Here is a 25,081-nt window from a genome sequence, read left to right on the forward strand (position 1 = left end):
TCCAGAAAGGTGTGGAGATGTGTGAGTGTTGAGTGAGTCACAGGAAACCAGGCCAAGAAAGATGGGAGGGGACTTTGTGGAGAGGACACTGCTGAATGAACGCACAGCAAATTGCTTGTGTGCACTGCAAGCCTGCATCAGAGTTTTAATACTTGCTTGACTAGTCAGGTAACCTCTCAGAACCTCAGTTTATCTAAAAAGATGTATAAATATCTAGTATATGTCTACCCACTAGATTCAACGAAGTAATAATTGTAACTACTTCCTTGGCACTTCATCTGTCACAGAGTAAGTGTTCAATAAATGTTAGCCACTACGTTCTAACAGTTTTGTAATACCTTATAATATACGACCTGCCTCTTGAGAAATCTGTATGCAGGTCAGGAAACAACAATTAGAACTGGACATGGAACAACAGACTGGTTCCAAATAGGAAAAGGAGTACGTCAAGGCTGTATATTGTCACCCTGCTTATTTAACTTATATGCAGAGTACATCATGAGAAACAGTGGACTGGAAGAAGCACAAGCTGGAATTAAGATTGCCGGGAGAAATATCAATAACCTCAGATATGCAGATGACACCACCCTTATGGCAGAAAGTGAAGAGGAACTAAAAAGTCTCTTGATGAAAGTGAAAGAGGAGAGTGAAAAAAGTTGGCTTAAAGCTCAACATTCAGAAAACGAAGATATGGCATCTGGTCCCATCACTTCATGGGAAATAGATGAGGAAACAGTGGAAGCAGTGTCAGACTTTATTTTTTGGGGCTCCAAAATCACTGCAGATGGTGACTGCAGCCATGAAATTAAAAGACGCTTACTCCTTGGAAGAAAAGTTATGACCAACCTAGATAGCATATTCAAAAGCAGAGACATTACTTTGCCGACTAAGGTCCATCTAGTCAAGGCTATGGTTTTTCCAGTAGTCATGTATGGATGTGAGAGTTGGACTGTGAAGAAGGCTGAGCGCCGAAGAATGGATGCTTTTGAACTGTGGTGTTGGAGAAGACTCTTGAGGGTCCCTTGGACTGCAAGGAGATCCAACCAGTCCATTCTGAAGGAGATCAGCCCTGGGATTTCTTTGGAAGGAATGACGCTAAAGCTGAAACTCCAGTACTTTGGCCACCTCATGCGAAGAGTTGACTCACTGGAAAAGACTCTGATGCTGGGAGGGATTGGGGGCAGGAGAAGAAGGGGACGACCGAGGATGAGATGGCTGGATGGCATCACTGACTCGATGGACGTGAATCTGAGTGAACTCCGGAAATTGGTGATAGACATGGAGGCCTGGCGTGCTGCGATTCATGGGGTCCCAGAGTCGGACTGAAATGAACTGAACTGAACTGATAATATACGAACAGTGTCATTCCAAGAATAATTGTTTTCCTAGTCGTTGGACTGCGAAGAAGGGTTTCAGGATACACTGCTTCAGGCTTGACGAGCTTTAAAGCAAGGAGGCTAGAGCGGGCTTGACAGTTTCAGTCAAGTGCTTGCGCGACTTCGCCAAGCTCGGGGGGCGGGACCAGACTACGCGCGCAGAGCCGCACTCCCAGGGTCACGTGCGCTGCGGCCCCTCCCCGGCCCGGCCCGGCCCCCGCGGCTGCGACTGCTGCGGCTGCGCCTGCGCGGAGCCCAGCGCGCTCTGCGGCGCGGTCCTCCGTGGAGGCGGCGCGAACGGCCAGGGGGCGGCGGATGGCTCTGCGGGGCCTGGCAGGCTCGGGGCCCGGCTCCCGAGGGCCGTTGGACGAGGCGGTGGCGGCGGACAAGGAGCGCGAGGCGGCGGCAGTGGTAGTGGCGGGAGCCACGCCAGAGGACGATGAAGAGGATGAGGGCCGCAGCCGGGGCCTGCTGCGCTGGGACGGCTTCTCAGCCTGGCTGCACTGCGTGTGTGTGGTGGGCTTCGACCTGGAGCTGGGCCAAGCCGTGGAGGTGAGGCCCGGCCGCACCTCGTCCCCGCGCCGGGGCGGCCCCGGCGCAGCGGGTGACCCGCCGGCCGGCCGGCCTGGACCCCGGCCGCCGCGCATCCGGGCGTGGCCGGCAGCCCCTCCGCTGTCAGCCGGGCTGCGGTCCAGAGGCAGTTCCCGTGGGAGGATCATGGGCTGTGGCTAGGGGTGAAAAGTTCTCTTTAGGCCCCTCCTAAATACTTGCTGAAGGTCGTATTTTCATTTTCTTTTATCCTGGTGTCACAGGAATAAGTAGAATGGCTAGCGGCACCCGGAGAAGACCGCAGGCAGGATGTTTGGGACTTTTTCAAGAAGCGAACAATGTCCCTGACATAAGGTGAACTATAGTATAGTAGCCAAACCTCACACAACCAACTTTTTTTTTTTTTTTTTTTAGACTCAGATTGTTTTGGTCATTTGCAGCGACCCTTAGAGCATTCCACTCAGCCTGAGCCATAATGCTTATCTCAGCAGAGGTTTTCGCCCTTTCCTGCCTTTGTTCCTCATTTCTGTTACTTCTTGATGTTGCTTCTGAAACGGCGTGAAAGCTACTACCAAGACGAACAGAAGGAAAATCGTTCGCTTGTGAATTTGTCGAGTTTTCAATCTTTATAGCGCCTTGTTTAAAAGGCATTGTAATCTTAACTACTCTTGACATTATTTAGGGCCCCTTTTGTAACATAAGGGATGCTAGTCTTTGTGCATCCAAGAAAAGAACGACCGATGCTTAGAAGATATCTTTGTTTTGGTGGCAATGACAGATTTTAATGAATCATCTCATTCTGACTTCAGTGGCATGTGTTGTCTATGAAAATTGTCCAGGGACGTATTTCTTAATGTGGAGTGTGTAGTCAGCCTGTCTTGTCTGTTATTTTATGCAGCTCGATACACATTGCGTGCTTGTGCTTAGTTGCTCATCTGTGTCTGACTCTGCCAACCTTTAGACTGTAGCTCGCCAGGCTCCTCTGGCCATAGGATTTTTTACGGAAGAATTCTGGAGTGGTTGCCATTTCCTTCTGCAGGGGAATTTCCTGACTCAGGGATCGAACCCACGTCTCCTATGTCTCCTGTGTCGGAGGCAGATTCTTTACCCGCTCAGCCATTGTAAGATCTAGGTATTATCCTGGTTTCTGGGCATACGTATATGAAGAATATACTATAATATATTTGTAGATTAACACTACAATTTAGAAGAGAATCAATCACACTAGAGGATAGGGCTAAATGTAGTGCTTGGTGCATTACACTGTTCAACAAAAAACTGATAGTACATAAACAGCACTTTAAGATGAAAACAACAGTTCCCGGACTATAAAGAAGAGATTTGTAAATCATCTATCATTTACATTGACGTATTAACCTGAAGCTATATATATAGTAGAATACAATTTAATCAGAAAACATGCTGTAGTAGATTACATTTTTAAATAGTTAAGAGAGATCCATTTAGACTCACCATTTGGGCATTCTTTATAACACTTATGTGTTTTTTCTGACCAAATAGACAATACTTAGCAAGTATTGGAAGAAGGCAATAGCGACCCACTCCAATGGCACCCCACTCCAGTACTCTTGCCTGGAAAATCCCATGGACGGAGGAGCCTGGAAGGCTGCCAGTCCATGGGGTCGCTGAGGGTCGGACACGACTGAGCGACTTCACTTTCACTTTTCACTTTCATGCATTGGAGAAGGAAATGGCAACCCGGTCCAGTGTTCTTGCCTGGAGAATCCCAGGGACGGGGGAGCCTGGTGGGCTGCTGTCTATGGGGTCACACAGAATCGGACACGACTGAAGCAACTTAGCAGCCAGTACTCTTGCTGAAAAATCCCATGGACAGAGGAGCCTGGTAGGCTGCCAGTCCATGGGGTCGCTAAGAGTCAGACAGGACTGAGCGACTTCACTTTCACTTTCATGCACTGGAGAAAGAAATAGCAACCCGCTCCAGTATTCTTGCCTGGAGAGTCCCAGGGACAGAGGAGCCTGGTGGGCTGCCGTCTATGGGGTCGCACAGAATCGGCCATGACTGAAGCGACTTAGCAGCAGCAGCAAGTATTGAAGTACTCAAAAAATGTGAATCCCTGAGACTATTTAGACTATTTTGAATTTCATTTCCTATTTCTTTAGGTCTGTGGGTTTGTTTTTTTTTTTTGAAAGTCCAAGATGCAAATAAGTTACAAACTTCATGAGCTCTTGCCATTAGGAAAATAGTGATACAAAATTTCTACTGATTGTCTAGTGAGCATTTATGGACCTCCTGATCCTTTGTTCTCAGGTTAAGAATCACTGATTTTAGAAAGTGTAGGGTGAGGGTGGGGAAGGTTTCCTAATAAAGGATTCCAAGAAAAATACATTAAGAGGTAACACAATTTAATTTTGTTTTCTTTTCCTGAGAAGTGTAGAATATTGCCACTTTTAAAATGAAAAAAAGTATAAATTAACAATATAACAAGATAGTTGAAGTATATGTTTCCCTTTTGCATTATGGCCATGCATGTGTGCTAAATTGCTTCAGTCGGTGTCTGACTCTTTGCAGCCCTATGGACTGTAGCTTGCCAGGCTCATCTGTCTGGGATTCTCCAGGCAAGAATAGTGAATGTGCCATCCTCCAGGGGATCTTCCCGACCCAGGGATCGAACCTGTGTCTCTTAATGCCTCCTGCGTTGGCAGGTGGGTTCTTTACCACTAGCGTCACCTGGGAAGCCCCATTACCACCATATTAAGGCCAGAAATGGACAGGAGGGGTGGCTGTAATGGGGCAAAAAAGGTAAGTATAGAATTGTGTTGGGTAAATGGATTAATAGCCTCAGCCCTACTTCCTATAACGCACAACTATAGGGATTCAGAAGCGAAGTTAATTGAAAAATAACTTAAAAACTAAGTTTGGACAGTATATCCTCCACCTCAGTCCTGTTATCAGAAATGCAGTTGCTGAGTGTTAAGTTTGAGAGTGACTTAACAAGTCTGTTCTGCCATGACAGAAAGTACCATTTGCAAATTTTAAACAAATGCCTAAACAATGCCACTTACTTAAGCTTAAATCCCTGCTTAAGTAGAGTATTGATCAAGAACTTAGATTCTAAAGTTAGACTGCGTAGGCTTGAATCTGTGTGACTCAGGCCGTGTTGCTTAGCTTTCCTGAGCCTTACGCTCTTCTGTGACAGGTTAACAGTGCCTTCATCATGGCGTTGTGAGGGTTAAATAACAATGTTGATGAAGCATTTGGAACAGTGCCTTGGATTCAGTAAGATCTATGTAAGTCTGTGTTTGGGAAGCACTGAAAATCTCTTTTTCAATGAAGAGAACCCCCTAAGTTTAGCTTTGTGAGATGAGGCCTTTAAACCTTAGTTTTCTCACGAGAAAAATGAAATACTAGAATCGGTTTTGTTTTGTTTAAATTGGGGAGCTTTCTCTGTGTAAAAGAAAAATGTCAGATGTACCTCAGTGGCTAATCTGGTTGAAATGGGGCCTGTGTGCACATATTCGGTTTTGAACAACAGAAACTAAGCTATAGCTTAAGGAAAAAAGGTGCACTTGCTCAAGCCACAGAGGTACTTCAAGATGTCCAAGGTACAAACCTAAAGGGACTTAGAGAAAATGGCTAGAATCCAAAACCAGGAAAGCCTCCTCTTTATGCTCGTGTTTTATGGATTTTGTTCCTGCTTTATGCTCCATTGCAAACTGACTTCTCTGGTTCTGTGATCTTTATGGCTAACTTGCCCTTTTCAGCTTTAATGAAGAGAGTAAATGTCATTTCAACTTTAATGAAGAGAGTAAATGTCATTGCCATTCCAAACACCAGAGGAAGATACTCAGGCCTGGTTTGGGGCAGATTCTCACTGTGCTACAATCAGCTGAAGACCTAAGTGGTTGGAGTAGTGGTCTGTGTTGCATAAAATGTCCCCTGGCAACCCTGACCTAGAACGGAACAGTGAAGGGGCTCTTTTGAGCTGGGAAGAGACTACAATAGATGCTGACTACAGGAGGTATGCTCAGCTTCTTTCTCTTCCCCTGAGATGGCCCTAGCAGCACCACTGTGACTCCATGGGTCCTGTGAAACAAGGTTTGAAATCTTCTGGATTTTATATGCTCTATGTCACTCCCAGCTCTGTGAAATTACCTGATTATATAGTAAAGCCTTCATTATCTGAGTTTAGAATTGCCTCATTTATTCCATGGTTTTTTTTTTTTTTTTTCCTGATTGAGTAATAATATGCTCATTGTTGAAAATCTGGCAAGAAAGGAAATTATAAATATAGAAAGCATCACTCATAATGATACTAAGAGATTGATATTTGGCATTTTTGTTAGTGCTTTTTTTTTTTTTTTACATGATTTTGTATCTGTCAAGGACAAATTTGAATATTAAGAGCAGCAATCCTCTCAAATTTAAGTAAAGAGAAATTGATTGTAAGGAGTCTTTGGGAACCCAGTTGCAGGAAGCAGGGTTGAACCTCCTGGGATTTGGAAAGCCTCAGGCTTTTGCCTTTGTCTCTGTGGAGCTGTGTGGTCTTTTGTCTCTGCTTCTCTTTGCCTGTCTCTTCCATTCTTTGCGCTGAAGCTGGTTTCCTTTGCAAGGGTCTCAATTTCTGCTCCCCCATTTCACCTGACTTTGGGTTACCATCGTACTGATTTTAGCCAAGCTTCTACTTTTGTATTTTGGTACCAGGCAGAAGCTCAATTCAAATACTAGAGTATCTGATTGGTTCAGCATGGATCAGATGCTCCCTTTTGTTTAATCAGCTGTGGTAAGGAGACAGGGTTTCAGTAGTGGCCACTTAGGTTCACCCCAGCAAAGGGAAGGGACCCTTGAAAGCATGGTCTGGGCCGCAATCTCCCAAACAGGTCTGCTTTGAGAGTCTGCCTTTATTGATAAGAATTCTCATAAACAATTTGCCATAGCATTAAAGATTCTTCATAAATATAATTTTATGGACTACCACTTACTTAACCATTTTCCCTAATTTAGATATTTAGTAATTTCTTTTTTTCTTCACATTGTGAAGAGTTGTTTGCCACCTGTACAGTCTTCCTTAGAGGTGGTCTTCATTTTTGAGAGCCTTTATATCCCTGGGTTAGGAAGATCCTCTTGAGAAGGAAACGGCAACCCACTCCAGTGTTCTTGTCTGGAAAATCCCATGGACACAGGAGCCTGGTGGGCTGTAGTCCATGGGGTCACAAAGAGTTGGACATGACTGAGCAGCTGGGCACACATACACGCTCACATGCAAATCATGTGAACTCACAGAACATGTAGAATATCATAGGAGGTAATGTTTCTGTAATTTGAGGTCAGCTCTTGAACCTCTCCAGCCTGCGATTTTATAAGAGTTGAGGAATCATTGGTGGCTTTCCCCCTCTTGAAGGCCATGACTTATCAACTCGTTGGACAGAATTTCAGCCTAGTGCAAAGAACACAAGCTTGGGGTGTTGAACATATGCTAACAGATTTTTGGCTAGTTTCTTCAGTTCTCTGAGTCTCATTTTCCTCAACTATAAAATGGGAAAATAATATCCTGCAAATGTTATTGGAGGTACTAAGTGAGATAAAAGCATGTAAAAATTAATGTCTGTCATTTAATGCATGCCCAGTATGTTAGCTGCTTTTTATAATTAGCGTCCTCATACATTCAATAACCAGTGTGGGACTATCTTGGCTATTCTGTCACTCCTATTGTTTTGCCTTAAATTTATTTAAAAAATACACAGCTTTGGATGTGAATCATCCAAGCTAACCTTGTGTAAGTCACAAGTATTTAAAGCAGTTTCTGGGAATCAAGTTTTGTAGGTTTCACTTTGCTGATTATCTATGACGTAACCTATTTCTATGTACATATAGTTTGTATTTCAGCTCTTTGATGAAGAGAATTTCAGGTCAGTTAAACTATAAAAAGCAGGATAGTTTATAATCATTTGATTATTGATCCTCCCCCAACCTTTTTTTATCCCCTAACAATTGAAGATAAAGCTCTGCTCTTGGGTAAACTTAGGCCGATTTTAAAAGAGCATTTAGCAGAACTGACTCTCCTTTCTTTCCCTTCTGTTTTTTTTTTTTTTTTTTTTTGAGTCACTGCTTATGTATTCCTCCTTATCCCCTAACAAAGTAGAACCTAAAGTAGTCATCACAGTTTTCTGTATCTTAGCAAAGTTTCTGTTAATTTTCTGAGAAGGATAAAGGCAGTTATATGAAAGGTTTTCTTTGTTTCTTTCTCTCTTCCGGTGACTTACAGCCTCAGTGTTTGATCCTCAGCATATTCACTGTTTTAATTGAAATGGGTGTGTGTAATTGCATGTTATACTGTCTCATTGAGCCATCTATTCAGATATTTATTGGACACCTGCCATATCCAAACATTGGTATGTTCTGAAGATAAAGCCTTGATCATCTCTTCCTTCACTGAGATTACAGTCTAGCGTGGAAGGTAGGCCATGCCACAGTGAAAGTTAGGATAGGATTTGCAGAGTATTAATAATGGCCTTTGCCTTCCCTGGTGGCTCAGTCAATAAAGAATATGCATGCAGATCTGGATTCCATCTCTGGGTCAGAAAGATGCCCTGGAGAAGGATATTGCCTTCTTGCCTAGGAAATCCCATGGACGTAAGCTGTAGACCATAGAGTTGCCAGAGTCAAACACGACTAAACCACCACGACCAATATTGGCCTTTAAATTTCGTTGTGAAATAGTAGCAGTTCATGGTAACTTGATGTAGCTCTGTTATTTGAGATTTAAAACCTTAGTGACCTGTTGAGCTTCTTAGGCTCCCAGATTCTACAAAGGCTTGTTTGGTGGTAGTAATCTCCAATTCCTAACCTGGTAGCTCAGATGGTAAAGAGTCTGCCTGCAATGCGGGAGACCCGGGTTTGATTCCTGGGTCAGGAAGATCCCCTGGAGAAGGAAATGGCAATCCACTCCAGGATTCCTGTCTGGAAAAGTCCATGGACAAAGGAGACTGGTGGCCTACAGTCGGACATGACTAAGTGACTAACATTTTCACTTTCACTTTCATTTTTCAGTCTCCGATTCAGTTATTAAATTATATAATCTGGACATAATCTGGGACATTCTACTGTCAAGTTAGTTCTTTCACCAGTACTTTATGTTTTATACTTGCTATGATGATTGATGTGAAATATGGAAAACTGTATCTAAACTTTACTCTTTAAGAAACCTTTTTTAAAATTGGAAGAAAATTGCTTTATACTGTTGTGTTGGTTTCTGCCATACAACAATACAACAACAAAAATCAGTCATAATTATATACATATGTTATAATATATGTATTATATATATTATAATATATATATCTATATATGTTCCTTCCCTCTTGGGCCTCCCTTCCCTCCTCCCATAACAGCTTCCCACTAACTACCTATTTTACACACGATAAATTTTACTCATTTTTTTTGAGAGAAGTGCTTTACTGTCCATTCCATGTTGTAACTGATCTGGTTTTCTAGTAGCATAATTTACATTAGATCTTCAGCAAGCAGAAATTTTAGATTTGAGGATACTATGATTTCTGGCCATTTTTTCCACTTTTTAGAATCAGTAAACATTTTCAATGAAGTGTAACATACATATAAAAAAGTGTACAAATCCTAAGTCTATATTTTGGTGAATTTTCATAAAGTGAGTGTGCCATATCACTACAGTAGAGATCAAGAAGCAATATTATTACTGTCCTCAAATTTCCCTTAGGTCCACTTTCAGTCATGACCCATTTCCCTTTCCCGTCTGCCCCTGGCAACCACTATCTGCTTTGCCTCTGTGGATTCTCTTTTTCTGTATATTTCATATGAATGGAATCATAGAACATGTGGCCCTTTGTGTCTGGCTTCTTTCACTTAGTATGTATTCAAGGTTCATCCTTGTTGTAGAATGTATTGGTACTTTGTTCCTTTATATGGTTGAGTTTTATACCATTATTTGGATATATCGCATTTTTTTAATTCATCATTTAATAAAAATTTATATTGTTTCCACTTTTTGGCTATAATGAAAATGCTGCTATAAGCATTCATATACAGGTTTTTGTGTGAATGTATGTTTTCACTTCTCTTGAATCTATACACCTACAAATAAAATTGCTGAGCCATATGGTAATTCCATGTTTAATTTTATGAGAAACTATTAAATGGTTTCCCAATATGACTTCATTTTTTCTGTTTTCATCAATAATGTGTGAGGGTTCTAATTTCTCCATATCCTTGCTACCACTTCGTCTGTCCTTTCGATTACAGCCATTGTAGAAGTATGAGGTGGTGTCTTACTGTAATGTTATCTGTGCTTCCCTAATGAGTAATGACATCGAGTGTCTTTTCATGCATTTATTGGCCTTTTGTATATCTTTTTTGGAGAAATGTCAAATGAAATCCTTTGCCCATTTAAAAATTGGGTTATTTGACTTTTTATTGTTGAAGTGTAAGAACTCTTTATGGATCCTTTAGTCTAGGCCCTTGTCCTGTAGTCTAGGCCCTTGATTTATGATTTGTGTCCATCCACCCATCCCTCTGTCTCTCCATCTTCTCTATCAATATTTTATTATTTGGGTTACTTATTTTATTATTTGGGTTACTACTGTTGTTTATGTTTTGGTCAAATTTTTCCAGTTTTGAGCATTGGTACCTTTTTAAATTAAATTTCAGATTGGTTTCTGTGTCCAGAAAATCATGCCTCCCCCTTTTTAAACACTTGTTTTCTTTCTGGCACCACGAGATGCTCTAGGCTCATGTTATATTTTTCCTGCCCCAGCTCTGTTATCAGCTACCTCTCCAAGGAGCCCTGATTCTTTTTACTGAGGAATGATACTTAGCAATCGACATTTGGTTTTTAGGTGTACTTATTGCTACTGGATGTCATTGCTTCGTTTTTCATATTTAAAAGTCTCTTAAAAGAGATATCATGTTGTATTTACTGTATCCTAAAATATTTTTCAGCCAGTTAATTACATAAGATAATACCAGTTGAAAAATGTAGACTTGTTTTTTTGCTTATAAACAATTTCCATTTGCAATACACTTTATTGTTTGTTCATTGAAGACATAATTCTCATTGTGTTTCGAATTCATGCTCTCCTTAAGGTCATGATGATGTTTATATACAAGTTGATGTTTCTGTAGGAGATCAAGACAAGTCTTTCTGGGGAAAGGCAGTCTCTTTCAGGTCAGGAATACCAGTCAGGGTCATGCAGTAGAGACAAACACATAGTCACATACGTCAGGTTGACACCCATTTGCAAACAACTTGGGTGCATGGCAGGAATGAATTTTTTCCATGTCCAAGTGATACTGGCGGTAAGTTAGCTGGTATTCCTAATTTTCCTCCTCCTGGGACCATGATTATTTTCATACTGAGGTGGGAATGGTAGGTATGTAAGGGCAAGTAGCAGAGAGACGTACCTTTGAATACACCCATTTAAAACATTTTGTAATACTCTTTTCCAGCAGATATATTAATATTTTTCTTAGGCATATTTTTCTATGTCATATCATGATGTGAAATATGTGATCATGTTTTGTTGCTGTTCAGTTGCTCAGTCATGTCCAACTCTTTGTGACCCCATGGACTGCAGCATGCCAGGCTTCTCTGTCCCTCACTGTCTCCCAGAGTTTGCTCAAATCATGTCCATTGAGTCAGTGACGCCATCCAACCATCTCATCCTCTGTCACCCCCTTCTCTTCCTGCCCTCAACCTTTCCCAGCATCAGAGTCTTTTCCAATGAGTTGGCTCTTTGCATCAGGTGATCCAAGTATTGAACTTCAACTTCAGCATCAGTCTTTCCAATGAATTCTCAGGGTTGATTTCCTTTAGGATTGACTGGTTTGATCTCCTTGCAGTCCAAGGGCTGTCAAGAGTCTTCTACAACACCACAGTTCAAAAGCATCAGTTCTTTGCTGCTCAGCCTTCTTCATGGTCCAATTCTCAAATCCATACATGACTACTGAAAAAATCATAGCTTTGACGAGATGGACCTTTGTCAGCAAAGTGATGTCTCTGCTTTTTAATATGCTGTCTAGATTTGCCATAACTTTTCTTCCAAGAAGCAAGCATCTTTTAATTTCATGGCCGCAGTCACTGTCCGCAGTGATTTTTTAGCCCAAGAAAATAAAGTCTGTCACTGTTTCCATTGTTTCCCCATCTATTTGCCATGGAGTGATGGGACTAGATGCCGTGATCTTAGTTTTCTGAATGTTGAGTTTTAGGCCAGCTTTTTCACTCTCCTCTTTCACCTTCATCAAGAGGCTCCTCAGTTCCTCTTTGCTTTCTGCCATAAAGGTGGTGTCATCTGCATATATGAGGTTATTGGTATTTCTCCTAGCAACCTGATTGCAGCTTGAGCTTCATCCAGCCTGTTATCATATTTAGGCCTTAATAATTATATAAAATAAAACTTAATTTTCTCTTGGGTTATTAACTGACCACCTCTCTCTCCCCTTTTTGTTTAACATGGGAGATCTTAACATAGGTAACAAAATCAGACTAACATTAGTTGATTCTCTCTGTCTCCCTTTGATGCCTCCTAGGCATGCCAGTGGCTGGGGGAACAGAGATGCCTTTACTTGAGCTATGGAGTGAGAAAACTTAAAGTGAGAGGCATCTCCAGGTACTGGAGCCAATCTGCAGTTGGTTAATTCCCATGTAGGTATTAGGAGCTAACTGACCAAACTAATAGTCATTGCCCAAACTTATAATTTTCTGGGGGAGGGCATGGCAACCCACTCCAGTATTCTTGCCTGGAGAACCCCCATGGACAGAGGAACCTGGTGGGCTACAGTCCATGGGGTCACAAAAGAGTCAGACACAACTGAGCGACTAAGCACAAACTTATATTTAAGCGTTTTTTAAAAAGCAAAGTATGTATGTAGAAAACAATTCTAGTAACAGTGGCAATTCGTGCACTTCTAAATACTTGGTGGTGGTTGCTTTTCTTTCTTTTGTTTTTTAAATAGGGGGTTGAGGTTTTTAAAGTTAAGTATGAATTTTTCTGATCTTAAGTACAATGTGGCCATTTCAGTAGCATATAAATATGCATTGTTTCTTTTATAATATCATATTTGTTCCAAAATAAGACACTGAGTAGTTCTAACAGAATACATTAAAATTCTAGATACTATTTGATACTCTAGTACAATCAGAGTTTTTAAAAGGTGGACTTTTTATTTATTTATTTATATTTTGCCCTTGCTGTGCGGCTTCTGGGATCCTACTTCCCTGATCAGGGGTTGAACCCAGGTCCCCTGAAGTGGAAGGGTGGAGTTCTAAGTAAGCACTGGGCCACCAGGGAATTCCATAAAAAGCAGACTTTGATAGATTATGCAGTTTTCATATCTTTTTAAAAAGTTACTTATTAATATATATAGCATATATAAGCCCCTTAAATATATATGTACATACACATATATACATGTTACATATATATATATATATATATTTAAGGTACTGCTATATGTGGGTAAAACACACCAATATTGTTTTTTACATTATCATGCTAATATTTTGAAACTTAAGAAACCAAAATCCAAAGGAACCATGGTTGATGTCTTCATGTAACACCAAAAAATTTAATTTTATATATTTGCTTTTCAATTGATGTTTTAATTTGAGGAAATAAAAATTTGAAGGGCATTCACATAAAAGTGATTTTAGAGCCTAAGATTAAGCTGTTACAGACCACTAAACTTGTCAATATGTTTTAGACGAACAAACTCTAGTGTAATTTACATGTAATGAGATTTTCATAAATATGGCTAAATAGATTATAAGTTTGCCTGCCATTTCTCCTTTAAAGGTAACAAAGAAAATGATCTCAAGGTGAAGCAAGGGAGATCTATGTACACTTAAAGAAGACAACATTTTACTAAATACTGAGTTGTCGAATAGAACTGATGTGAGAGTATATCCATTGATTGGAGAAATATTTCTTTAGTGTCTACTATGCACCAGAAACAGTTCTAGGTGTGAAGAGAGTTGAACAAAACAGACCAGTTTCTTACCTTCATGAGTTGTGGAGACAGAGGTTAAGTCAGCTTGGTCACAACATGGGATACAAAGCAAAACAGAGCAAATATTCAATTGGTGTCATTCTCTATTCCAGGAATAGAATGGGTGTTTTCATGTAACATACCAGCTGGGTGTTTTAACGTGACATATCAGCGCTGTAGATCCACCCCATTCCCCTGAATTGAGAAGGAGTATGTCACCTCCTGGCTGTGTGGGAAGAGGGTTGCGATTGCATGTTAATAAGTGCCACTGTGGGTGGGATGAGGAGTGGTGGCTTGTGTACTTTGATATCAGACAGACCTAAGTTCAAGCCCTGGCTCTGGCACCTACAAAATGAATAAATTTTAGGAGCATTATGTAACTAATGTGTACTTGTCCCCTGTTCTGTAAAGATGAGAAGAATTGACAGAGTTGTTATGAAAACTAGAAACTCTAAAAGATGCTCAGAAAATGTTAATTCTCATCTTTTTATTTTACCTTAGTTTTCTTATATGTAAAATGGTGATACCATTTTGCTAGCCTTGTCTATTATTGTGAGAACTAAATAAATGAAATAAATAAGTAAAACCACTTTAATACAGTTTATCATGTGCTATCTCTCTCTCTCTCTCTGTCTGTATTCACTAAGTTGTGTCCGACTTTTGCAACCCCTTGGACTGTATCCTGTCGGGCTCCTCTGTCCATGGGATTCTTCAGGCAAGAATACTGGAGTGGGTTGCCATTTCCTTCTCCAGGGGATCTTCCCGACCCAGGAATCAAACCTGGGTCTCCTGTATTGCAGGCAGATTCTTTACCAGCTGAGCTATGAGGGAAGCCCCATTATGTGCTATTACTATGTGTTATTTCTGGAAATGTAAGATTTTCAGACTCTTGGACAACTGGGGAATAGAGGAACACATGGGTTCTTCCAGAACTGAGAAGCCATGGATCCCCACATTAGCAAGCCAGTATTAAAACAGTTCAGCTACATTTTCTGTGCTTTTTTTTCACCTTCTGGTTATCAGCCGCTAGCTAACCTGCTCCTCAGAGTACCCCTCTCTTCTTCACATTCCAGAGAATCTGTACTGGCCCACCTTGGACACTGGCATTTGGGCAGAATTTTCACGGCCAGCCACATCTGGGCAGTTGATTGATTGATGTATAGAGTGGGTGCCCTTGGGTCTGGGGTTTGCTAGTGCCTTGTTGGAGCCTCATCTTGCTTCCTTTGTGGGGGTTCGGAGGCAGGAGTTTGCCTCAGAAGATGGCTGTGGTCACTGCAGGCATTAAACGGAGCTGTCTAGGAAAGTGTTCTGATGACTTAAAGGGATTGGAGAAATTGGGATAGGCTTTATGGCAGGAAGATGGCCTCTCAGATTTCTTAAACTGCAGGTAATTATTTTTTCCTTTTCATTTTACTTTTAGTAAGTAATGATTTTTATTTCTTGGAATCAATTGAAAATTATTTCTTGGAAGTAGCTACCAGCTGATAGATCAAGATCTCTTTAGATTTTAGGCTACAGAAACTTCATAAACTTTGAGTTGCTGGCAATTCAATCGGTAAATTTTTTTAAACTTTTTATTGGAGTTTAGCTGACTTATAATGCTATGCTAGTTTAAGGTATACAGTAAAGTGAATCAGTTATATGTATATATATCCACTCTTTTTTACATTTTTTTCTCATATAGGCCATTACAGAGAACTGAGTAGAGTTTCCTATGCTGTTCCTTATTGGAAGTGAAAGTAAAATGAAAGTTGCTCAGTTGTGTCCGATTCTTTGTGACCCCATGGACTATACAATCCATGGAATTCTCCAGGCCAGAATACTGGAGTGGGTAGCATTTCCCTTCTCCAGGGCATCTTCCCAACCCAGGGATCAAACCCAGGTCTCCTTCATTGCAAGAGGATTCTTTACCAGCTAAGCCACAAGGGAAGCCCAAGAATACTGGAGTAGATAGCCTATCACTTCTCTAGAGGATCTTCCCAACCCAGGAGTCAAACCAAGGTCTCCTGCGTTGCAGGTGGATTCTTTACCAACTAAGCTATCAGGGTAATGATCAGGTAGATATGAAAAGGATGGAACAATTTTATATATATATTTATCAAAAATGCTGGAGTGGGTACCTGTTCCCTTCCCCAGGGGATCTTGCCAATCCAGGTATTGAACCCAGGTCTCTTGCACTGCAGGCAGATTCTTTACCATCTGAGCCGCCAGGGAAGCCCATAGTCCTTATTAGTTAATCTGTTTTACATGTAGTAGTGTGTATATATCAGTCCCAATCTCCCAGTTCATCCCTGCCCCCTGCCATTCCTGGTAAACCTATGTTTGTGTTCTTTATCTATGGCTCTACTTCTGTTTTGTAATTAAGTTCATTTGTACCTTTCTTTTTTAGATTCCACATATAAGCAATGTCATTTGATATCTGCCTTCTGAGTCTGACTTATTTAGTATGACAATCTCTAGATCCATCTGTTTTGCTGCAAAGGGCATTTTTTTAACAGCTGAGTAATATGCCTTTGCACATACATACCACTTCTTTATCCATTGCTCTGCTGATGGACAGTTACGTTGTTTCCGTGTCCTGGCTATTTTAAATAGTGCATTGGGATGCATGTATCTTTTCAAATTATGGTTTTCTCTGAATTTATGCCCAGGAGTGGGATTGCTGGGTCATACGGTATTTCTTTTTTTAATTTTTTAATGAACCTTCATGCTGTTCTCCATAGTGGCTGTACCAATTTACATTCTCATCATCAGTGTAGAAGGGTTCCCTTTTCTCCACAGGCAAATTATTCTTGATAACTCAAAATTTCACCCAAGTTTTAGAGATAACTTTGGTTTAAAACAATTTTTTTTTTTTTTTACCAAATGTAAACCCTACTCAATTCTCCCAGCTTCTCCCGTGTTTCATTGTTTTCACTGTGAACTGTTTCATAAAACGATTTGATAATAGCTGACTAGTATTTTAGAAGTCCCTACTAATGTTTGTAATATATACTTCATGTATTTATCTAACAGAATCTACTCTTTTTTTCTTGCAGGTAATCTATCCTCAGCATTCCAAACTTACTGATAAAGAAGTAAGTAAATACGTTGCTCTAGGCTGTTTACTGTTGTATTTCTGTTTTTATTGGTGTATATGTGTCAGCATATATAGTTTTTGTTTTCTTTTTCAGAAAACCAATATTTGCTATTTGTCTTTTCCAGATTCAAATTCAGGTAACTATTTTTCATGTGGTGTTTCTGTTGAATTTTATATTGAGAATACTGATTTTGTTCTTAATATGTGAAAATTAATTAAAATAGCATAGTAGAATGCAAAGTCATTTTCAGCCTAATGGATTAGTGATTTTGATACCTAGTTTATGATGTCTAGTCACATCTTACTTATGTTGGTGTTAGTTGTTCAACTTTTAAAGTAACTGTTGTCCTGTAAGGGGACTTCCCTGGTGGCTCAGACGGTAAAGCGTCTGCCTACAATGAGGTAAAATAGCATGGAGCAATAAACTGTTGAAATAATAAGCCTGAAAATCAGCAACATTGGTATGTTTGAGGATTTATAGTAAGTAGTTTTCTTTTAGTTCCAAGAACTCTGTAAAAGTAGGGATTTAAAAAAATAGCAGGGTGAACATGGTTATAAAGCCTGGTCATCAGTTATTTGCAAAAGTTTATATGAGTTAGTATACATAAAGCATTTGGAATAGTGCTTGACTATAGAAAGTATTCTATAAGTGTTTGCTATTATTAAACTTGGTTTTTCTGGTCTCTTTCAGACTCTCTTTGTGTGACCCTAATTATTGAAATCTTTCAGGTTGCCTTTTGTGTTTCACTTTCAAAATAGTTTTTCAGGCTTAGAGTGACCAGAACACAACTTCTTAGACCACACAGTTAGAATACTGTGATTCAAAGGCACTTCAGATTCCTTTTCCTTTTGTGGTTACTTCTAATATCCTATTAATTTAGTTTAGATAATCTGATTTGGGAGACTTGACATTTTAGTTTTTTAAAGCATTTTCTCTTTTCCTTATAAATGCTTCTAGAGTTTTTCCCTATATATTTGGAACTCAGCTTTCATGAAATAATGTAAGGAAAAAATAATCTAGTAAAAAAAAGATGGCTTTGAGAAATCCCAGGAGGACTTTTGTTGTGACCTGGATTAACAGACTTTTTTTGCATGTTTTGCCTGTTAATGAAAGGCTGTTAGAGGCCTTATAGTTTCTCTCCTTATTTCAGATAACATTTTCCTTACAAAGCACACACATGTAGTTCTGATTTAGTGAATGTTGGATTGGACTTCCATGACTCAAGGTCAGCTGAGTTGTATGGATTACAGGATAAACAGTCCTTGATGTGATTGGAATCCCAGTGGATTACACTGCACACTCTTCTCTTTCAGATCATAGCTGGTTTTCATGGCTCTCTTTCACCTTGCTACATGTGCATCAAAACTAAGACGTTAATTGGATAGTCTTTTCTAGTTTTGTAGTTAGTCTCTATGAGTCATTTTCTTATTGGAACGTAAACTCAAGTGAAAATCTGTGAAAATGAGAATTTGTTCAGGGAATTCTCTGGCGGTCCAGTGGTTAGGACTCCATGGGGCCAAAAAGAAGAATGTGTTCAGTATTTTAGGCATTTGAATGACCCACGTATGTTTTGTAATGCCTTTTTTATAGGCTGCACATAAAATGAAGTGTGCTTCTTTTTATTCAAAGTATGGTTGGTGCTTAGAAGTAAAATCGACCAAAGATCTTAAAAATCGACCCCTTGCCATCGTAACAGATGAATATTAATCTAGACAACAGGACACTCTGCATTTTGTATATATTTGAGATCACTATTCTCAATTGCGATTGTCCAAATAGTTTGTTTCACTTATGCGTTCATTAAAGGGAAATTGAAATCAGTACCATGCCAACTTTGGAATGGATTTGATTTTTCCCAAGATAGCTGTATTGTTGCAGAAGGTGGAGTAGAGCCGTCTCTAGGAGAGAATCATAATCTAGCTTTAGTTTCCATGGCGCATACTTAAAAAAAAAGCAAAACAGCATTTAGACTCTGTGTTAAGTTATACAGATAAAGAAGAATTGGGGATTCTCAACGGGAGGATTTGGCAGTCCACTTCCTTCCCCCACTACCAACACACACACCTTAGATACTGTGACTTTAGAAAAAAGTTTTGTTTGGTTTGTTTTTAGATTTCAGTCTTTTGTTCCATTTGAACGGCTTTTATCTTTAGGAACCTATGTTTAAAGGATGTTTTCTCTCTGATAAATATTTGTCAGCTATTTTTCTCATTATTTACTATTAATATCATTTGGATATATGCATTCCTGATGCTTAGGCTGTGATGGATACCCAAGGACTATAATCACCATGTTCTAAACATGACCAGAGGGAAAACTCAGCATTAGCAGAGAGTTTCAAGTAAAGATGAATCCAAGGGAAAAATTAATCCTTATTCTGGATGGATTAGATGTACAGATAGTATTTGTCTCAACAGATTTTTTTTTTCCTCTGTAAACAGCTGGGATATCGTCGTGTATTTTACACTTCTCAATGGTGAAAACAGTGCTCCTCACATTCTCACACTCATCTGTGTTGAAGGACAGTTTGGACTTTTAAAAAATTTCCAATCTGTTGTGGACCAGTGCTTTTACAGAATGCTATATACATGAACTTTTAGAACCATGAAAAGGGGAAAAACCAGATGAAAGTCCGGATTTGTCATGGGAATATCAGATTGCTTGTAAGGGTTTCCAAATGTGTACTCTCAGTTTGAGTTTTTATTTTGTCATGTATTGTAACAAGAGTCAGTCTGTGGACTACACTTTGAGAAGCTCTACTCTAAACTCCTGTTTCTCAGCATTTCCAACTCTCATCACAGAGAGAGTAACCACATAGAGTTGAAGGCCAGGAATGGAGCTCATGCTTAAAGTCTCATGTTTTCTTTTATTAGTCTTACTCTGATCTGCTCTATAGCTGTTTTCTGCTGAAATAAAAATACTCTAAAGTTGTCACTTCCCTTTAGAAAAAAATATGTAACTTTTTTTCCCTCAAATCTCAAGTAATATTTTTGATATGGGAAAGTGTCTTCTGTTTCCCTGCAGCTTTGCAGGCTTGGTTTGATTGGCAGATGTAGAAGATAAAATCATCTGTGCCCTTGATAATTTTAAAATAGGAGGAGAGCTGTTTGTGGCGTACCACATGGCGCTTGTATGGGAGTTGCTGAAACTGACAGGACTGGCCCAGAAACCAGTGAGTTCAGCAGCTCTTCAGTCAGAGGGGTACTTTTTAGAAGGATTTTTGTTTTTTGAGAAGAGAAGAGAAACATTTGATGTGCTCCAGTTGGCAGTGAAGTACCATAAAAAAAAGGCTTATGAGATACAGTTCACTCTTGTAAAATGTACAATTCAGTGATTTTTAGTACAGAGTTGTGCAACTGTTACTACCTCAGTCAGTTTTAGAAAATATTTATCACCTGCCTCATGCTGCATTGTCCTCCTCTTCTCCTCCCCAACCCAGCCCCAGGCAACCTACCTGTCTGCTTTCTGTCTCAATGGATTTACCTCTTCTGGATATTTCATGTTAGTGGAAGTGGTGTTTTTGAGGTCCATTTTAACTTGAAAGAACCAGTATGATATAATAATGTTCAAGAGTTTTAGCTCCAGATTCAGACTTCTTAGGTTCTTCTTAGTCTACCATTCAGCAGATTTATTTCTTCGGATGATGACGTAATTTTTCTGTGCCTCGGATTCCTCCTCACGCACAGGACTAACAATGGGAACTAACCTGAGAAGCGTGAAGACCAGATGAGTTAATGTATCTAAAATGTTCATGACAGTGCCTGCCACAGAGGGAGCACTCATTGAAACTGGCGCTCGATTCCTGTATTGAAAGCTGGGGGTGGGTGGAACCACTTCTGAAGCAGACACAATAACGACAAAGTTTTGACCTGGAATTCTGTTTGATTTCGCTCCTAACAACTTAGTTGTTTGGAAAAGGATTTTGGAGGAAGGCTACAGGAACTTTCTTGGTGTAAAGAATGTCGGATTATTCGTTCTGTTTTCGAGGCTAGTAAAGATTATGTTAGATTAATTAAAGTAGAATTTTCCTCAGGCTTTGGGGGTTTGCTGAGCAAATCTGCCATTTCCTTATTACCTGCTACTTTATCAAGGAAAGGGTTTTTGTTGTTCTTAATCAAGAAGCCATGTAAAGATATATTTTCTTTGGAGAGCTGCCATTTAATCTTAAAATTTGTGTAAATTCTTTCTTCCTTGATTTTAATAAAGAAAAAGTAATTACCATTTAGTTTTTCCCTTTTTTTGGTTAATAATCAGAAAGCTGTGGCACACGTTGCATGACTTTTAGGTCTTTTTGTATCTTTATAGATCTTTCGTTTTCTTAGTGAGTATATTGGGTAAGATGCTTGGAATTCAGTAGAATCATAGGTTAGTTGTGGAGCTTTATTATAGAATTCTTGAACATAACTGCTGAAAGTGACTTTTGAGATCATGTTAGGATACCTCTTACTTTTGTTGACAAGTCACTCAGGCTAAGTAACCTGTAGAAGGCTAATTATCGATGGACCTGGGACTAGCTCCCATTGATCGTGACTCCTTTTTTCTCAGATTGTAACTTTTCCTTCATGTTCACAGTCATACTTGACCATCATTCATGTGTAATCATATTTCTTACATAGGGGTTACATAGGGGTTCACTCTATTATTAAAAATAGGCAAACTGGATGGGTCATACTAACAAGGTAGATTTATTTTTGATGAGGTTGTAGGGTATCAGGATTGCTCCACCCTCTACAGGTATCGTTTTCTGAAAGGCAAATACAAACAACCTGGTTGCCCATCCGTAATGCCTCTTTTCCTGCCCCATTCATAGTGAAGTCAGGATAGAGAACAAAGGTCTGCCCAGGTGAGGAGTTGATATTCCTTTAGTAACCTTTTGTGTGTGAAAGGACAGACTTCTGAAATATGAAATGGAAACCATTTACCTCAGTTCACAAAGACATTGGCTAAAGCCTTTGTGGTTAAAGCCTTTGTGACCTGGTGATCTAGCTTCTTGACCAGTTCTGTACAACTTGCAGGTACAGCTGGTCACTGGAAAATGCTTACAGCATGCCCATGATTTGGAATGGAGCTGGGTGGGTAGGGATGAAGGCCTGTGGGAACTTAATTACTTTCTTTCCAAAAAGCTCAGCATCCCTTCAGAACCTATACTTCTCTTTCTTAAAATCTACTGCATTTTCTCTGCTACATCTTGCTAAGTGTCTCGGAGAAATTAGTGTGTACTTCTCAGGGGATCTTTCTGTCTTCTAAAGAGAAAAACTGAACCATCTGTGTATAAATCGGTTGGACTAAAACAATGCTAGGAGTATTTTCCATTATTTCTGGTCTCATGTGTTTTTCTTATTTTAAACCGTCAGCTGTAACAAGTAAAAAAAAAAAACTGAATTGACTCACTGTCCAATCCTCTTTGTTTCTTCCCTTCTCCACCAAAGAAATACTAGTTTCTGTAATTGGATGTAGGTATATAAATTGAGTTGTTTTTAAAAAAACTTAAAGATAATATCAAGTTGGGCTTCCCTGATAGCTCAGTTGGTAAAGAATCTGCCTGCAATGCAGAGACCCTGGTTCGATTCCTGGGTTGGGAAGATCTGCTGGAGAAGGGATAGGCTACCCACTCCAGTATTCTTGAGCTTTCCTTGTAGCTCAGCTGGTAAAGAATCTGCCTGCAATGCAGTAGACGTGGGTTCAATCCCTGGGTTGGGAAGATCCCTTGGAGAAGGAAAGGCTATCCACTCTAGTATTCTGGCCTGGAGAATTCCAAGTCCATGGGGTTGAAAAGAGTCGGACATGACTGAGCAGCTTTTACTTTCCCTTCTTTTTTGAGAACTTCATGTGCTAAAGAAATAGAAGTACTTCTGTGTGTAATACTAATATACTAATAATAGAAGTACTTCTGTGTGTAATAATAGTAAGAAACTCTTGAGCACATTCTGTATTTAATTATTAGTTCTAAATACAGTAATTAGGAAGAATCTGAGTGACAAACTGCTTCTTGTGTCTTTTACTTTTTAGAGCATTTACAGTTTTTTGTAATTATTGCCTGACAAGGTAATGTTTTAAGAGGTTTGCTAAAGTGATTAAAGTTTTAAAGCTTTATTTATAATTGAAATGATTAAAATGGGAAGTCTGTTACTTGCACTCTTCCTGAGTCTGCTATATCTTTTTTTTTTTTTTTAAATTCTCATTGTGAAATATAAAACTCACACAAGGTCAAGAAATAGAACTTTGCCAATACCACAGAAGTTGTCTCATGTCCCTTCCCAAACACTATTTCCTTCCCCCCCTCCTAAGGTAACCACTATCCTTGATTCTTTTTTCTTTTTATTAAAACATTGTAATGTAATTTTAATAATTTATACTCCATTTACAGTTATTGCAAAATATTGACTGTATTCTCTTTAATGTACAATAATCATTATAGCCTCTCTCACATCCAGCAGTTTTTACCCCCCACCTTCCCAGTCCCTCTGTTCCTCCCCAGCCCCCACTGGTAACCAACCTTTAGTTCTCTGTATCTGCAAGTCTGCTTTATTTTGTTAGTTTTGGTTACAGTTTGTTTTATTTTTTTCCCTTCTACATAGAAATGATATCATACAGTGTATGTCTTTCTCTATCTGACTTATTTCACTTATCAGAAAGCCCTCCAGGTCCATCCATGTTGCTGCAAATGGAAGAAGTTCATTCTTTTTCTCCGGCTAATATTCTGGTGTGTGTGTTTGTGTGACATCATCTTTATCTGCTCATCTGTTGATGGTCACTTAGATTGCTTCCATACCTTGGCAGTTGTAAATAATGTTGCTGTGAACACTGGGATGCATGTAGCTTTGCAGATCACCCTGGTGGCTCAGCTGGTAAAGAATCCGCCTGCAATTCGGGAGACCTGGGTTCCATCCCCGGGTTGGGAAGATCCCCTGGAGAAGGGAAAGGCCACCCACTCCAGTATTCTGGCCTGGAGAATCCCATGAATTGGACAGTCCATGGGGTCGCAAAGAGTCGGACACGACTGAGCAACTTCCACTTTCACATACTGATTCTTACAGTATTAAGTTTCTTGCTTTTCCTTATAGTTTTATCATCCAGCGTACATTCCTAAACACTAGTTTGCCTGCTTTAAAAAAAAAACAAACATATAAATGGATTTGAACAATTTGTGTTCTTTTGTGTTTAATTTCTTTTGCCCATTATTATGTTTGTGAATCAACATTACACGCACACAGTTTTCAAAAAGTTTTAATTACATGGAGAAAACGAAATAGGAAAAACAGTAGAGGGACATAAGATGTTTGTTTTACCAATGACTTTGCCTCTAACTAGAAAAGATGGCTTTGAGCAAGTCACCGAAACTATTAGGGTCTCCTTTTTCTTCTCTAAAACATGATAAAATGGGTTTCAATAATTGATAGGACCTCTTTAGCTCTAAAATATAGTGAAACTGGATAACTAATGTTATACTGTGCTGTCCTTAATTTCTTTCATTTTTATTTTCATTAGGTTGTCTTGGAGATACCCAGTTTTGTTTTAGATTTCGACAGTCTTCTGGGAGGAGGGTGTCACTGCATTGTCTCCTGGATCAATTTGACAAAGATTTACCAGTTTACTTAAAGGTTGGAAAAGTAGTAATAGAATAATGTCCATGTGAGAGGAAACTCTCGAACCGAGTTACCTCTTAACAGTATTCAGAAAAACTGTGCTTTTGTTTTCTTACCGTATTATACTGCTGGATTTCCTAAGTGAGTCTGATTCACTAGGATTTAGTACGTGAGTGAAAGAGACTTTTAAAAGTTATTGTTCTTAAAACATATTACAACGCCATTGTGAATAATAGAAATTAGAATGTTGAGGAAATTTTCTTTCACTTGTTAATGAAAGAAATGGTAATTTTCTTTCATTTGTTAATAGCTCTTTGTTTGGATGTGGAAGCAGGGTGAATATCACCCAGAGTTAAAGATTCCCTGTGATAATCCCTACCGGCTTTACGGTACAATTACAGTTGTCTCTTTGATATTTAAATGAGCTTGGGTTTACAGTTATTGTCTGCTAAAAACAATATTAATAATTCAGATGATTCCAGAGTGTAGAAT

At 39.4% G+C, this 25,081-nt stretch overlaps 1 protein-coding gene across 1 annotated transcript in view; it reads left to right on the top strand.

The window, feature by feature from the left end:
* The first annotated feature begins 1,691 nt into the window (after nucleotides 1-1,691).
* Nucleotides 1,692-25,081, top strand: part of DENND6A (DENN domain containing 6A) — a 47,311-nt gene continuing 23,921 nt past the window's right edge. Inside the window, exons 1-4 of the mRNA XM_068981926.1 lie at nucleotides 1,692-1,928; nucleotides 16,962-17,000; nucleotides 17,097-17,139; nucleotides 24,492-24,604. Coding sequence (XP_068838027.1) covers nucleotides 1,692-1,928; nucleotides 16,962-17,000; nucleotides 17,097-17,139; nucleotides 24,492-24,604 — 432 coding nt within the window. The remainder of the gene's footprint in view (nucleotides 1,929-16,961; nucleotides 17,001-17,096; nucleotides 17,140-24,491; nucleotides 24,605-25,081) is intronic.

This window comes from Capricornis sumatraensis, chromosome 10 (genome assembly GCF_032405125.1).
Source record: "Capricornis sumatraensis isolate serow.1 chromosome 10, serow.2, whole genome shotgun sequence".
NCBI lineage: Eukaryota > Metazoa > Chordata > Mammalia > Artiodactyla > Bovidae > Capricornis > Capricornis sumatraensis.